This window comes from Plectropomus leopardus, chromosome 7 (assembly GCF_026936395.1).
Source record: "Plectropomus leopardus strain MGB_pleo_1.0 chromosome 7, ASM2693639v1, whole genome shotgun sequence".
Classification (NCBI taxonomy): domain Eukaryota; kingdom Metazoa; phylum Chordata; class Actinopteri; order Perciformes; family Serranidae; genus Plectropomus; species Plectropomus leopardus.
Genome location: NC_142182.1, coordinates 30,230,720 through 30,245,293, shown reverse-complemented (window position 1 = coordinate 30,245,293; position 14,574 = coordinate 30,230,720). Strand labels below are relative to the sequence as shown.

Sequence of the window (14,574 nt, the reverse complement as noted above, 5' to 3'; positions counted from 1 at the left end):
TAACTGCAATATTGCTGCCTTTTTATTGACCTCGGAGGTCGGAGGTCAGAGCTGCGATTGACATTACACCCAAGTTGACTGCGTTCTAACACAACAAGTCAGAAAACCAAGATGTTGTCAGCAATACCAGTTGACAAAAACCATGAGGCAACCTCTGGGACTACAAAAATAAAGCAAACACGGAAGTACCAAACACTGCAGATCTCTGAATGGCCACTTGAGGCTGGCTTCAGAAGCCAGTCAATCCTCATGGACCCCCACGTTAAAGTGCCCAACTTTATAGTAGAAACATGTTTTCTTGCCGAAATATGGCCACTTCTGGCTCAACAAAAAAAAGGTAGCAATGGCAAAACTGCCAAATTGGACACTTCAATACAACACTCCACAAACTAATAGGTGACATCACATTAGCTGCATCTATTATTTTTACAGTCCATGACAAAAACACATTACAACTTTCCCAATTGGAAATCCAACCTTAGGGGGCATTCCAGTTTAAATTTTCTGACTGGGAACTTGGTAGTTTACACCTTCTCAGTGCAGATGGAATGCACTATGTGTGACCTGTGGTTTAGTCAGTTTGCATCATGGAAAATGTGGGATCCTGCGCTTTAGAGTCTGACCCATGCACTATAGTCAGAATACCTTAGCTTCTGCTGCTCTCATCTTTGCAAAAAATCAGTTTCATGCAAGTCACCTGTCTTTACAGACTGCTGGGAGAACCCCTTTAAAGGGACAAATATGGCCGTTAAGTGACACATTTAACACTAATGCAGCAATTCATTGCAAGTTAGAAGTCAAATTTGCTATGACTGACTTTTCAACTAAATGCATCCTGGTGCATCTTTTTGGGAAACGCCCACAGTAAAATGCTGTTTGTATGTCAAGTCTGAGCTTCACAAGCGGACCTACATCAATTGCCACAGCGCCATTAACGAAGAGAAATGGCGTGTGAACTGTCTTGCTCGTCTTTGCAAAACTAAATAATGTATAACAGCTAAAAATTGTGCAAACTGGTGCCAAGCATAACAGGGTGAACCACTGAAGCCAAAGCACAGGATTGTTGTGTGCATTCGTTTTGCACGTGACAAACATGACTAATATCAAGCGCAAATAAACTCAGTGGTAATGGAAATGGCAGCTATTGTTCCAGCATGTTTCACAACACAAACACAACATATAACACTAGAAAGTAATAACTGATGAAAAGGTAATTCTGCATGTGGTTCACTGTGCATGCAGCCATGTTGCTGTGACGTCAGGTTTGTTCATGTGGGCAAACTCAGGCTTGGTGGATCTTGGATTTTGACGTACAAATTTCAGATTGAATGACAATTAAGTTGCACTTTTTTGTGTCAGAGGTGTTTTTTTCCCAGGTCTGGATATAATGGATTGCAGGGTTATCTTTGAACTGTCAGAATTTTGTAGAAAAGGAAGCTTCATGGGTACATAAATGTTGTAAAAATGAAAACATTACCATATGAACTCCCTTTGTTTTCAGGATATTAAAATTAATTACATAGAGCAAATGGTCACAACATACAAATTGCCTGTATATTTACCATAATAATAAATACTGAGTTTAACAGGACCATAAATGAAGAGTTTAGGGTTTGTTTGTTTTTACAGACAGCATGCATCCCGTAATGGACTTTGGCAATTCTCCAATATGAATGTTAGATTTAATTAAACAATTCCAACTCAACCACAGTCTTCAAAAATACATGAGTTTGGTCATTTGTTATGAAGATGGATGTTGCAAGCTCATTCATTTGCCGATGTTGACCGCATACAGTCAAAAGCTCCAGAAAAAGCTAGCGTCCTTGAGTTAGTTTACCTACTATTCTCAAGGTCAAGACAAAGTAAATGTTCATGCTAGTTTGGTGAATAGATATATTTGTTGGTTAAAGTGTTCTTATAAGCCTAACCTTACACAAAAAACTGGCACCACACCAATAGTCATATAAATGTTTAAGGGGAAAAAAGAAGAAGGAAGTAAAGGAGAGCCACAAACTTTATCATTTAATGACTTCCTGTATTATGCAAGGAGCCACAGGATGTTCACAGAGTGAACACTTCTTTGCTCTTTTGGTTTAAAAGTAAACTTTAATTTTATAGAAGTATTTGTGTATATTTATGTTTTCATTTACTTTTTTAAAAAAAATTTCAATGCTAACCCTCAATTTCCATTAATAATTCATTAAAAAGACAGAGCACAACATTTAAATATAGCTGTCCGGTGATAGGCCACAACTTTCACCTCATATTTCGAGGCAACGCAGGCAAAGAAAACGCTGACTCTTTGAGAGATAAAACTTCTTTTAAGATTATGAAAGATTAACCTCTTACTCACAAGACACAATAGCCTTTTCTATCCAAGTCACATGTCTAGACCACCATAAAGACAAGAATGTTGTGGGGAGAGAAACATGAGAGAAAATAAGAAAATACCACATTTGGCCATTATTTTTTTGCAGCTGATGCTTAAGGCATAACAGCAAAAACATATTTCTTGCAGCTCAGATGCTTTTGTCTTCGGGAACAGAGAAGAATAGTTAGAAGGTTATTACTCTGATTCACAGCACTCAATACTGGCAGCCTTTCAGATCAGCACTTGATCCTATCCTGGTTTATGGCTGATTGTGTGTGGTTCATGGTCCTCATGGGAGTCCTTTGCGGTATCAAGGAGGTGAAATGAGAAATAACTTCATTTCATTTAATTGCATTTCCTGGCAGTACAATAAGTGAGTGCACAAAATGTTTGCAGCTTTCTACGTTGAGATTTTAATGGAGGCTTCGATGTTTGTAGCCCTTTTATGGTTAAAACACACTGCTGTTGTAAATCACAAAATGTAAAATACGGTTCCTTGGGACAAGCCAGAATGATGAGTCATGATATGAATGGGCACTGGGGGAAAATTTTATAGCTTTAAGTTGAGATCTGTGGCAAGAAAAAAAAAGATAAAAGTTATTCTCATTGTACTTTTTTACTAAGGAACATTTATTGAACAACTTTATTACTGGTTGCTTTGATTTTTCAAAATGGACTTTTAAAATACCATGCATTGTTATGGAATAAAGATTCAATGTTAACACACAGATTTCAGCGATTGTGGCTCATTAGATGTGTTCCGGTCAAAGCCACACCAACGTTCTAGTTACTTTTTTGATTGACTTTAATCCACAAAAAATAAAAAAATAAATCACATATTAATAAAAACACTTATTAAATAGAATTATACAAATAACGATGCAATAATTATATTTTTTAATGCCTTTAGTATATTGTTTTGCAAATACTTCAGTACCTTTCCTTTCCTTGAATGCAGGGCTTTTACTTGTAATGGAGTATTTTTATTGTGTGGTTTGTTTGTTTTTTAACTTGTACTGAAAGATCCACCCATTGATGGACTGTACCTTTAAGACAGGCACTACCGGGAGGGGAAGCGGGATTCAAACGTGTAGCCCCGCCTGTGCTGCAGCGCATCGCGGAAGCAGAAACTAAATATCAGCCAAAACAAAATGGGAGCATCGCTGGACACCCCGGCGAGGTGTCCCCTGTGTAACGAGCAGACCCGGGACCCCGTCACTCTGAAGTGTAACCACCGGTTCTGCCAGCGGTGTATCGGAGACTTGTGGAGTGTGTCCCCAGACGGGCCGTACCACTGTCCGGAGTTCAGGTGCAAAACAGTGTACCAGACGCTGCCGTTTGCGTTTGGCAGCAAGCGGCCGCCCAACAACAGTCGATGGACTCAGCCTCGCGGCGCTGCAGGTACGGTTTAAACTGCGCTAACGTTGGCTTTTTGTCCGGCGGATAAAAAGGAGGACAGGTCATAAAGTGGCCGAATACACACGTCAAGATAGGACTGGCTAACATAACGCTAGCTAACGTAGCTAACGTGAGTGGTCTCCCTCTATATTAACTTGAGGCATCACTTGGATAACGTTAACGACTTGGTTAGAAATCATAACTTACATAGCTTCTTCAACTGGCCTGCGATAATACCTATTTTTTAAAAAAAATGTAAGGTGGTTGCTAATGCTAGCTAAAGTTGTCCCGGAACTAACGTTGACCTACTTGAATAAGCTGTCACGCTGATGCTGTGTCAGGTAATAGTGTTTCCCACCGTTAATGCAAGCGCTGCCTCGGTGGTTAGGGACTGTTCGTTATTTATGAGGGGAGACGGGGTGTTTCAAACTGGTTAGCATTTAAAAAAAAATATATATACATATATATAGCACTGGGGAGGGACTTATGTGGTTTTTTTTGCGTAGGGGAGGAACATACAACTTTAAATGTTAGTATTTTATATTTATTTTGAATAACTTTTGATAAGCAAATCATGTAAGCGGGTTTGAAAAACATGTTTTCATAAAAAAAAAATAATTGCAAAACCACACCATTTATCATAGCCAGGAACTGTAAAAACAGAAATAAAATATCCAATGATTGTTTTAACACGTCACTTTGAAGGACTATTTTGAGTTTGCTTTAGAAGTTAGATGTTTGTTTTGGTAATAACTAATGCCCTAGTTGCATTGGCTCCAGTGCTTCCTACATTTGGTGTAAAAATAATAAAAAAGTTGTTTATAGTGGAGGGAGAATGACTGAAAAGATTTTTTTTTTTTCAAAAAATCACACTCCAGTCATCCTCCTCGTCTGATAAATAAAGTACAGTCCCAGGTTTGGGTCAGGTTTAGGGAGGGGGGAAACACATAGACAAGCAAACAATCCTCAATACAATACTGGCACCTCAATTATAACATAAATATTCTATTCCACACACGTCCTTTGGTTTTAACAGAGGTAGTTAAAATTGCATCTTTGCAATACATACATTTTTTAATAAAATTAATAATTTTTGAATAATGTTAACTCACTGGTCATGAGTTCAATATTTGTTTACAGAGTCAGGGACTTTATCTAATCTCTCAAAAGTTTTTGGTTATCTTATGCAAACAGTCAGTGAGAGTAAAGGTCTCATTAATTTCTAACGTGTTTATAATTTTGTGGTATTTGGGTTGCAACTAGGGCTGGGCGATATGGCCTCAAATCAATATCACGATATATTGAGCAGTTCACCTCGATAACTTTAAATGGACGATAACCCTGCGCCCCCTGCACAAAAAAAAAAGTTTGGCCATAGATGGGGCTGTGGCAGTTACATTCATAGTATGACTCCCCTGGACCTATTTATTGCAATTATTTTGCCACTTTAAAGGACTGTAAAACCACACTGTCTGAAAATAAATGAAGAAAATACAAATTAAGTGCTTTTAGCTGTTAAGATTTATTGAACAGCTGATAAGCACAGATTACTTGAAATGTAAACGATAACTTAAATTTCCTGCAAACACAAAGTATTAAAAATACAATCTCTTATAAACAAATTCTAAATATGGATATTACAAAGAGCTTACTCCAAAATGGCCACATTCGAGTTGTCAAGTAATCAGGTTCTCTATAATGAGAGAAACAAGTTGCATCCCTTGTAAACTAAAAAAAATTCACATTTGTGCAAGTAAACAATGACTTGTGCAAAGGTAATACCATCATGTGCAAAGGCTTGGAGGTAGTGTTGCTTTTAAGTAAATATTAAAGGCTAAACAATGCCTTGTGCAAAGGCCTATCTCTGTGTAAAGGCCTTGGAGGTAGTGTCACTTGTAAAATAATAAATAATGTCATGAACAAAAATGTCAATAGAACACTGAAAAAAATATTGCAAATAAACACTAAACACTGCCATGTGACAGGTGACAATTGACAGCTGTAAAGTCTTTTAAGCAAATACTTTAAATAGTGCCGTGTGCAAAAATGTCAATATAAAATTGATGATTCTTAATAAGAGGGTCTTGAACAGGTTGCCTCAAAAAGGAGCAGCAGACTTGGTATCCTAAACTGTTTACTCAGACTAGTGTTGTAGATGTGAATCCGACTCATGGCTGCTGTTGCATGTGATCACTCTACTCTATGCACTAGTGTTTACTCCAGGTGCTTGCTAAGAAACACTAGCATGTTTACCATTTCAGGTTTCAGGCAGGATCTGAGGCATGTAACAATGTTTCCTCCAGAACTGAAAACCCGCTCAGATGGGGAGCTAGTGGCTGGTATGCAAAGGTACTTTTTTGCCACTTTACTTAGAGTGGGAAAGTGTACCTGATGCTCCCTCCACCAGTCTAGTGGATTTCCCTCACTATCCTGCACAGGAGACACTAAGTAGCTGCTCAGCTCTGCTTCTACTGCTTGCTCAGATGACACAATGGGTGCAGTTGAAGGGGTAGCCTCACTTCCTTTGAAAAAGCTTCCCAGTGATCTCTTTGGCTTTGCTTCTGATGATGTAGAAGGCTGAGGCTCAGTGCTCTCTGGTACTTCCTGTGTGGACTGCAGCTGCTGACTTCATCTCTGTTTTCACTTTCTCTTGAATGGCGGTGACACAGTATGCAGAAATGTATGCTGCTTTGAATCTTGGGTCAACAAAACTGGCTGTGTCCAAAAGCTCTACAGTGGGGGGATCTGAGAACTTCTCATCAAAGATGCATAAGGACGTGAGATTTGATGCCTTTGGTCAGCGCCACATCATCTTCTTCCTCAGCCAGCACTCGTGAATGGAGAATGTGTAGGACAGGCTTCACAGATGAGATGGTGACATACTCTTCACCCAACAGGGCGTCGGTGAACTCCACCAATGGAGCGAGAGCTTTGTTTACAGCCTCCAAGACATCCAGGTCTGACCATTTTGGAACAAGATGCCTTGATGCTTTGTCATCAGCGAGGACCTGTAATAATAATAATGATAATTATTATTATTATTTATTTTATTTATATTGCGCTTTTCATCTTAAATGACAGATCAGAGCAATTACAATAAAGTCTAAAATCATTACATGAGCCCAGCCACTAAAAGACACACAATAGAGTACCAAGGATCATAGCCTACCTGTGTGATGGCATTCTTCTGCTCCAGGATCCTTGCTGTCATCATCTGCATGGATCCCCTCATCTGGTTGGACACATGCTGTTTTGAGCTTAATGAGGTTAGCAGGTTTATCTCTTGTTGTACCTTCTGTAATGCCTTCTTCTTTTTTCAAATGTAAGAAAAGGCACTGACGATCTTTTTGCAGACCTTCATTGCCCGTTCCACAGGGGCTTGATTTTTCAGGGCGTTTTCTGAAGAACAAGCATGCATGCACACACACATACACACACACACACACACATTAAGAGAAGGAAAAATAGCTATAGCCATTTAACTGTAATTCTTTAGCTAAAACGTTACTGCTGTAGCTCTATTATGTGGCAAAAAGACAGAATTTAATATTTTAATATGTCCTACATTATACAATTGAACACACAAAAACACACAATGTAACAGCAGGTCAGCACCAAAAGATATCCCCATTAAGATCTGCTCACTTACCAATTGCCAGGTGCAGCCGGTGTCCAAAACATTGCACACGCGTCCATCCGTTGAGCTTGGCAGCTTTCACAATATAGGCGCCATTGTCAGTTGTTATGGCGACAAGGTCCTCTTCCCTGATGTCCCATGCAGACAGCATCGTTCTTAAGCCCTGTCCGACCATCTCTCCCGTGTGATCAGATGGAAAATATGCCGTCTCAAGCACTCTGGTGCGCAATTTCCATTTGTCGTCGATGTAATGTACTGTCAGACTGATATAGGGCTCCATGGTGCGACTGGACCAGAGATCGGATGTGGCTGCAAAGTGCTTAATATATCTCAACTCAGCAGTGACCCTTTCTCTCTCTCTGTTCTGTACATCCTGGGAATCACTGTTTTCAAAAAATATTTTCGCGATGGCAGGCTGTATCTCTTGTCGATGGTTTTCATAAGGTGTATGAACCCCTTGCGCTCCACTGTAGCAATGGGGAGCGTAATAGATTTGCTATATGGTAGCCTATAGCGTTGGTGATTTCGATCCATCTTTTTGATGTTCGCTCATATTGTTGAGTACTAGCAAATGCTTTGGTTATAGGCTGCTGCCTGGTGGTGGAAGCACTTGTTGCTGGTCCTGATCGCTTCTCGCTTCTCGCTTTTTTTATTTCTTTGAATTGAATCACGTGGTTGTACTGCAGGTGGTGGAAGAGGTTGGATGTGTTACTGTGGCGACAAGTCACAGTTTGGCATTTTGGCACAGTTTACATTTCACATTTTTTTGGTCGACATCGTCCTTTCTGAACCCAAAATACTGCCAAACGATTGATGAAGCATTTCTTTTTGGAACAAGCTGCTCACCTTCTCCCTCGACCACATCAACTTCGTCTACTTCAGCCGCCGCAGCAGCCGCTACAACTCTCAAACCGTCCTCCATCTCCTCACCTCTCTTTCCCTGTTTGTTACAGACTGGGTGGGGCGGAGTCACGTCTCCGACGGAGTACAGCATCTTAAAGGGACATGAGAACATAGCCTACCTACACGTAACCAAAACCAACTTTCATTTTCTTTTTTTTTTTTAAACACCGAATATACCGACATGGGCAAAATGACGTCGGTTATCGTTGTAAATTTCGGTATCGATAAATTTTCGGTTTATTGCCCAGGCCTAGTTGCAACTAATGATTTTTTTCATTTTCAATTAATCTGGTAATTATTTTCTTCCATAAATCAATTGATTGTTTGGTCTATTCAATTTTAGAAAACGGTGAGAATGTTGATCAGCATTTCCCAAAGCCCACAATAACTTCCTCAAATGCTGTGTTTTGTCACATCAGGTCAAAGATATTTAATTTAAAGGGACTGTACCTTATTGGTTATTGTGTGACAATTTTTTTTTTTTTTTTGACCATCCCTGAGGATACAAATATTTGACATTGTGCCCCCCTGAGTTCTACATTATCTAATTTATGTCTCACAGCTTAATTTAAGACTGATGGATCAAGGATTAAACAGTGACTTTAAATCACAACTGCTCTGGCAGTCATTTTAAATTGAATACCAGTTGTGATCTGACAATTGTGTTGATACTAACTGTACTAAGCAGATTAGATATTAGTCATGACATGACCATATCTCAGTAAATACAGTTTCTCATCTCATCAACAAAATTTAGTGTTGCTCTAGTCACTACCAGTTGCATGCCAGTTTATGGCAGGCTGCCAGCTTTCCTGAATCAGCTTACTGGGCAACATAATGACTCACAAAAGTGCAAACAAGCTAAACAGTCAGTGCTTAAACTGCCTAAAGTAGAACTGCCCAGTAAGCAGTAAAAGTTGAGCACAGTTGTGCTGGGCAGAATGAAGCTTGCAGGTGTTTTGTGAAGTATTGCTGTATAAGTGCTCAGTCTACCCTCTCTGACCAGTTTTGCTTCACTTGTATTTTGTTTTTAAAGGCACATCCAGTAATGATGAAACCACATTTGACTCCATTCTGCGGAGGCCCTCGCTCAGCAGCCGACTTCTGGGGAAGAGAAAAGCCAGCACCCCTGTACCAGAGCAACCTGACACAAAGCGATCAACTGTGGAATCTCCCCGCGAACGGTCCAGTGACACGGAGACCCCCACCACTTCCTTCTCAGATAAACCTGGGCAGTCGACTAGTGTAGAGACACCCAACAAGAAAGTGCCCCCAGAATCTACACAGTCTGAGCGTGGTGATGGCACATCCTCCAGCGACATCTCTGACAGCGAGGCAGTACCTGCAAGTGATGTGCCCCAAGACATCTCAATCCAGCAGAACCAGCATAAATCAGAAGAAATCATCTCACTGGATGACTCTGACACCTCCAATGAAGTAGATATTTGTGATGCACCTGCTCTGGCAACCCCAAAGAAAGACACACAGGTGACAAGAATTCTTACATCACCAAAGACACCAGCCTCGTCCACCAGCTTTGATTCCTTTCCTGGAGTCTCAACTCCAGGTAAAATGAAGTCTCCTGTACATCCTGTCAGCAAGCCTTCGCCGATACCCACTAAACATCCTGCCGCTGCCTCAGGATCCCCAGTTTGTGTTGGCAACTTCCTAGGGTCAGAGAGCAAAAATGACAGCCTTGTGCCCTGTCATTATTGCCCTAAAACTAGGTGTCAGTCTGCTGTGAAGACCTGTCTGGTGTGTGGAGCATCTATGTGTATAGAGCACCTGCATCCCCACTTGGACTCCCCTGTCTTTCAGAATCACACCCTGGTCCCTCCCATGGAGGATTTTTCCCCCTGGAGGTGCCAGGAGCACCAGGAGATAAACCGTATCTACTGTCAACAGTGTGGAGTGTGTGTGTGCACGGTGTGTACGGTCATTGGCTCGCACCGGGACCACATCTGCATCAGCATCAGGGAGGCAGAGAGAGAGCTCAGGGTGCGTGGTGACTTCACAGCACAACATATAAACTGTAGATACACAGTAATTGTGGATAAAGTTGAGATTGATGTAAACACTGCCTTAACAATAAATATCCTATTGTTTTATTGTCTGTATACATTTTTTCCTCAGGGGAACCTAAAGGAAGAGATCAGGCAGCTGCAGGAGGCTGAACATCAAATGAAGAACAGGGTGACTGAACTCACACAGAAGAAAGAGACATTCAGAGTAAGAGAATCAGCTCCATTAGTAACATTAAATCATGCATGTATTTATGTCACTTGAAACTGAAAGATAACAGTTAGGCCTGTGTGGTATCAGGGTATACCAGGGTATTTAGAAATCCTGACGGTATTATTTTCAGTACCATGAAAAATACAGTCTTTACATGCTCCCCCTTGGTGAAATTCTTTAATACTAGAAAGTAGCTTATCATAGTTATGCAGATGACACGCTATCTTGTGCTGTCTCCAAACCACAGTAGCCCTCTAGAGTCACTTTGTCCATGCCTAAAAAAAGGAAACCATTGAATGCAACACAATTTCCTTAAAGGGCAAGGACAGGTCAATTAGTGGTACACAGTTTTAAAACCACATGTAGTGAAATAGCTTTTAGTCACTATACTGCCTGCTGCAGAAATCAGCTCCTCTTGGACGAAGAAATGCTCCAAATGTTGCCATTTTTAAAACTAAGTTTAAGACTCTTCTTTTCCGTAGCTTTTTAGAAATCTTTTTTTGTGGTAGAGGGTAAAAGGTAGATTTAGTGGTCATTTTTCAACCAAGTTTAAAAATTTAAATTGTTTTTGTCCTTGATCCTGCTACATCTTTGGAGTTGAAGGGTGAGATGATTAAAATCAGCAGCTACTATGAAAATTCCATCCAGTTCCTCGGGCATGTTGCTGCTGGTGGCATCATTCAATTCCTGCAGGGCATTTTTTGAATTTGCATCAGAGTCTTGTGTCCTAATGTCTCCCACAAGGTCAGTCCATCCAGTTCAACTGCTTGATCTGGGATGTTTTTATCTATTTTTTCAATGAGTTTTTAAACATGTCTGTGCTATTATTAAACCTGCCTGTCCTGTATTTTTCTTATTTTACTCAAGGATATGGTTATACATGTTGTAATCACACATGCCAGGCTTATAAAAGTCAGATTTATAAAAAAAACATCAGCAGTGTAAAAAAAATTAATTTTAAAGTTTGGCCTTCATATTGCTTGGAAAAACACCAACTCTAACTGCAATAAGAGCCTTTTAGGAATGGAGATTATTGTATAACATGTTGATTTACATTGTATCTGTCCAGGTGGTTCTTAGTGAAGCCCGAGCAGGGGTGCAGCAGCAGTACAGAGCCATCAGAGAGGCCCTGGAGCAGGAGGAGCAAACAGCTCTGGGGTGTGTGACTAAGGAGGAGAACAGGGTTCTGGGGGGACTAGAGGAGAAACTCAGCCACCTTCAGAGCTCCCTGCAATCCGTTCAGAAAGGCCTCCACACCCTGGAGGCGCTGGCTGATGCCAAGGGGGACAAACGCATTCAGGACCAGGTCTTCATTATGGTGTGTCTGATGTCATACATTACTGTTTGTTTTTGTTGGTAAAATATAAGACGTATTGTTGGCTTATGAACACTAACAAAAGGAAATGTCTTTTTTATTTTTCTCACAACAGGAATACAGCAAGGTTGCCCAACTGTAAGTGATTCTCTCTCAACGTCCCTATTTGCATGTAAAGAGGTGATTGTGGAACATGTCAATCGCTTAATGTGCCAGTTTTCATAGACAGCTTTCAGAAGAACATTTTCTAAAAGCGGCAAAGACTCAAGCACTTTTTAGTATTGTTTTTTGTAACTATAGGCGGATTTTCATTGCCGATTTCACAGAATCTTAAGCGATATTTTCGAAATGTCGATAAAACACAAATGCGAGATGATGTTTCCATGTAGTGATGTTCTGCGACTTTTCTAACAATGTTATGCGACTCTTGCTCTCGCGGCAATATTCCAAGAAGCATGGCGATGGATGTTCAAAACATTAGCAGGTTTATTTCACAGAGGAATTGATTCAAAACTTCCAGATGATTCACAAAACTTTTAGTTTAGAGTTATTCGATGCAACACCTCTTGCAGCGTCTGCTGCATCATGCACGAGGGAGAATTCCTACCGACAAGCACATAGCCATAGCATCATGTGACCTATAAAAGCAAAAAAAAAAAGTGTTTACATTACAGTTTTGCAAAATATGGCTCTTTCGAATCACCTGAAATACCGCCTCATGTGAGGATAAAAACCTTTTCCATTTTTCTAATTTGACGTGTTTCCATTAGGCATTTTTTATATTATCCATTTCAATTTGCAGAATTTGAGGGTTAATTGAAACCTGCCCTGTGTGATTCCTGGAGAGGGTCATCGGGGAATAAAGAAATGCAGTAGACTTAAATCTTCATGCTCTCTGTGCTCTCTGCTCTTCGTCACCAGGTCTAGTGATATGGGGAACTATGTGGACCAGTCCGAGGCTCCAGAGGAAGTAGATCAAGGCCGTCTGAATTGTCTGCAGAGGTGGACCGAGAAACGTCTGGACACAGTCATCATCACTGTGCCAGGACAACACAGAGACCTCTACAGACTGCTCTGTGAGACAAGTGTTTCTTTTATACCCACACCCGTTCACCACTCAGTGATGAATCACAGCTAATTAAACCAAAGCACTGAATGTATCCTGCTGGCCTCAAAGGTGGCATGTTCAATTAGTCTTCATCTTCTCATCTAAAGTCTTCTTTAATTTCCTCTCCTGTGTTCAGATGGCACTGCTCCCTCCTTGGATGCAGATACAGCCCATCCAAAGCTGCATCTGTCTGATAACAACAGGAAAGTGACCTACAGTGAAGCCCAGCAGGCCTACATGGACCACGAGGCTCGTTTCAGCTCCTTCCCACAGGTCCTGGCCTCCTGTGCCCTGGAGGAGGGGCGCTGGTACTGGGAGGTGAATGTGTCTGCAGATGAAGGCCGCTGGAAGGTGGGGCTGTGTGAGGGTCAGATAGAGAGAAAAGGCCAAAAGGACAACTCTCGTCTGGGCTTCAACTCGTACTCCTGGTGCCTGGCCTGTGACAGAAGGAAGGTGGAGGCTCTGCATAACAAGGTGGCGGTTCCTGTGGACGCAGATGGGCTACAGAGGGTAGGAGTGTTCCTCGACTTTGATGAGGGTGTTTTATCATTCTTTAATGTGACACCAGGGGGCAGTCTAGCTTTGATGCATTCCTTCAAGCACAGGTTTACTGACCCTCTGTACCCAGCCTTGTCTGTGTCTAAAACACACCTGGCCATCTGTGATCTGTATGAGTCGTAAACCATGCAATGCTGGCATGTCGATCATGCTGGAAATTTGCAGAATACATGGAAATGCTGTGCCTTTTTATATCTTAAAACCACTTCATTATTAAAAAATATGTAAACCTGTACAAGTCTCGGGGATGATAATTTAGTCATGCACTGTATGTAATGCTGTTTTTTAAGCAAATATCCCTAAATGTGATTTTTACATACATTTTTATCATATATGGAACTGGAATTGTAGCGAACCAGAAATGCTGTTCATTATTCATGCAACATTCCAAACAGCTGCAACATATTTGTCTTTGTATCAGAATTTCAATTTTCATGTTTTTTGAAGTTTGCCAAAAATAGCAAATGGGCAAGTTTGTACATTGGAGGCAGATTATCAGTGCATATTTTTTTTTAAAAAAAAGTTGATTTGGATAATATTTCCATTTTAAATGTGTTTTAAAAATGTTTTTATGTCTTGTCCTTTTTTATAGAAATAAAATGTCAAAGTATCACACACAAAGTAAACCTGTCTTGCATCCTATTTGCATTAAAATAGAAACACAGGTGTGTGAGTGGGTGGTGTGTTTGCCCCCCCAACAGGTGACAGTTGGTGTGTTAACTTTGAACTCTCACTGCCCCCGCAGCATGTGAGCTTTACTGACAACAAACACGGCCATTGGCACAAATTGGCACAGCCTCACAGATCGCTACTGTTATTAAATCTCTCTCCTCCTTGCAGAATGAGGCTCATTTATTCTAACTGGGGGTTCGTGTGGTTGACGTCACTGAGAGGGATCAAAGTGGTGTTTACATGGACTCCTTCTGGCTGATTGGTAAAGTACCAGCATGCCAGTGGTGCAGCGACAGCTGGCCGTGGATCAAAGTTGATCCAAATGGAGCAGTTTAAAATCCTGAGGATCGACAGTGGTAAATGTGCTCTAACAAAAA

General features: G+C 40.8%; 1 protein-coding gene across 2 annotated transcripts; it reads left to right on the top strand.

The window, feature by feature from the left end:
- Window positions 1-3,445: 3,445 nt before the first annotated feature.
- LOC121950755 (tripartite motif-containing protein 14) lies at window positions 3,446-14,146 on the top strand. 2 transcript variants are annotated; one of them, XM_088080435.1, is made up of 7 exons: window positions 3,446-3,772; window positions 9,346-10,307; window positions 10,443-10,538; window positions 11,614-11,862; window positions 11,975-11,997; window positions 12,787-12,935; window positions 13,104-14,146. In XM_088080435.1, the coding sequence occupies exons 1-7, from the start codon at window positions 3,523-3,525 to the stop codon at window positions 13,646-13,648; spliced, it is 2,274 nt and encodes a 757-aa protein (XP_087936561.1). In that variant the 5' UTR covers window positions 3,446-3,522; the 3' UTR covers window positions 13,649-14,146. The 2 variants fall into 2 exon arrangements, with proteins under 2 accessions (XP_087936561.1, XP_042352791.2); XM_042496857.2 differs by having other exon boundaries at window positions 12,781-12,935.
- Window positions 14,147-14,574: the final 428 nt, after the last annotated feature.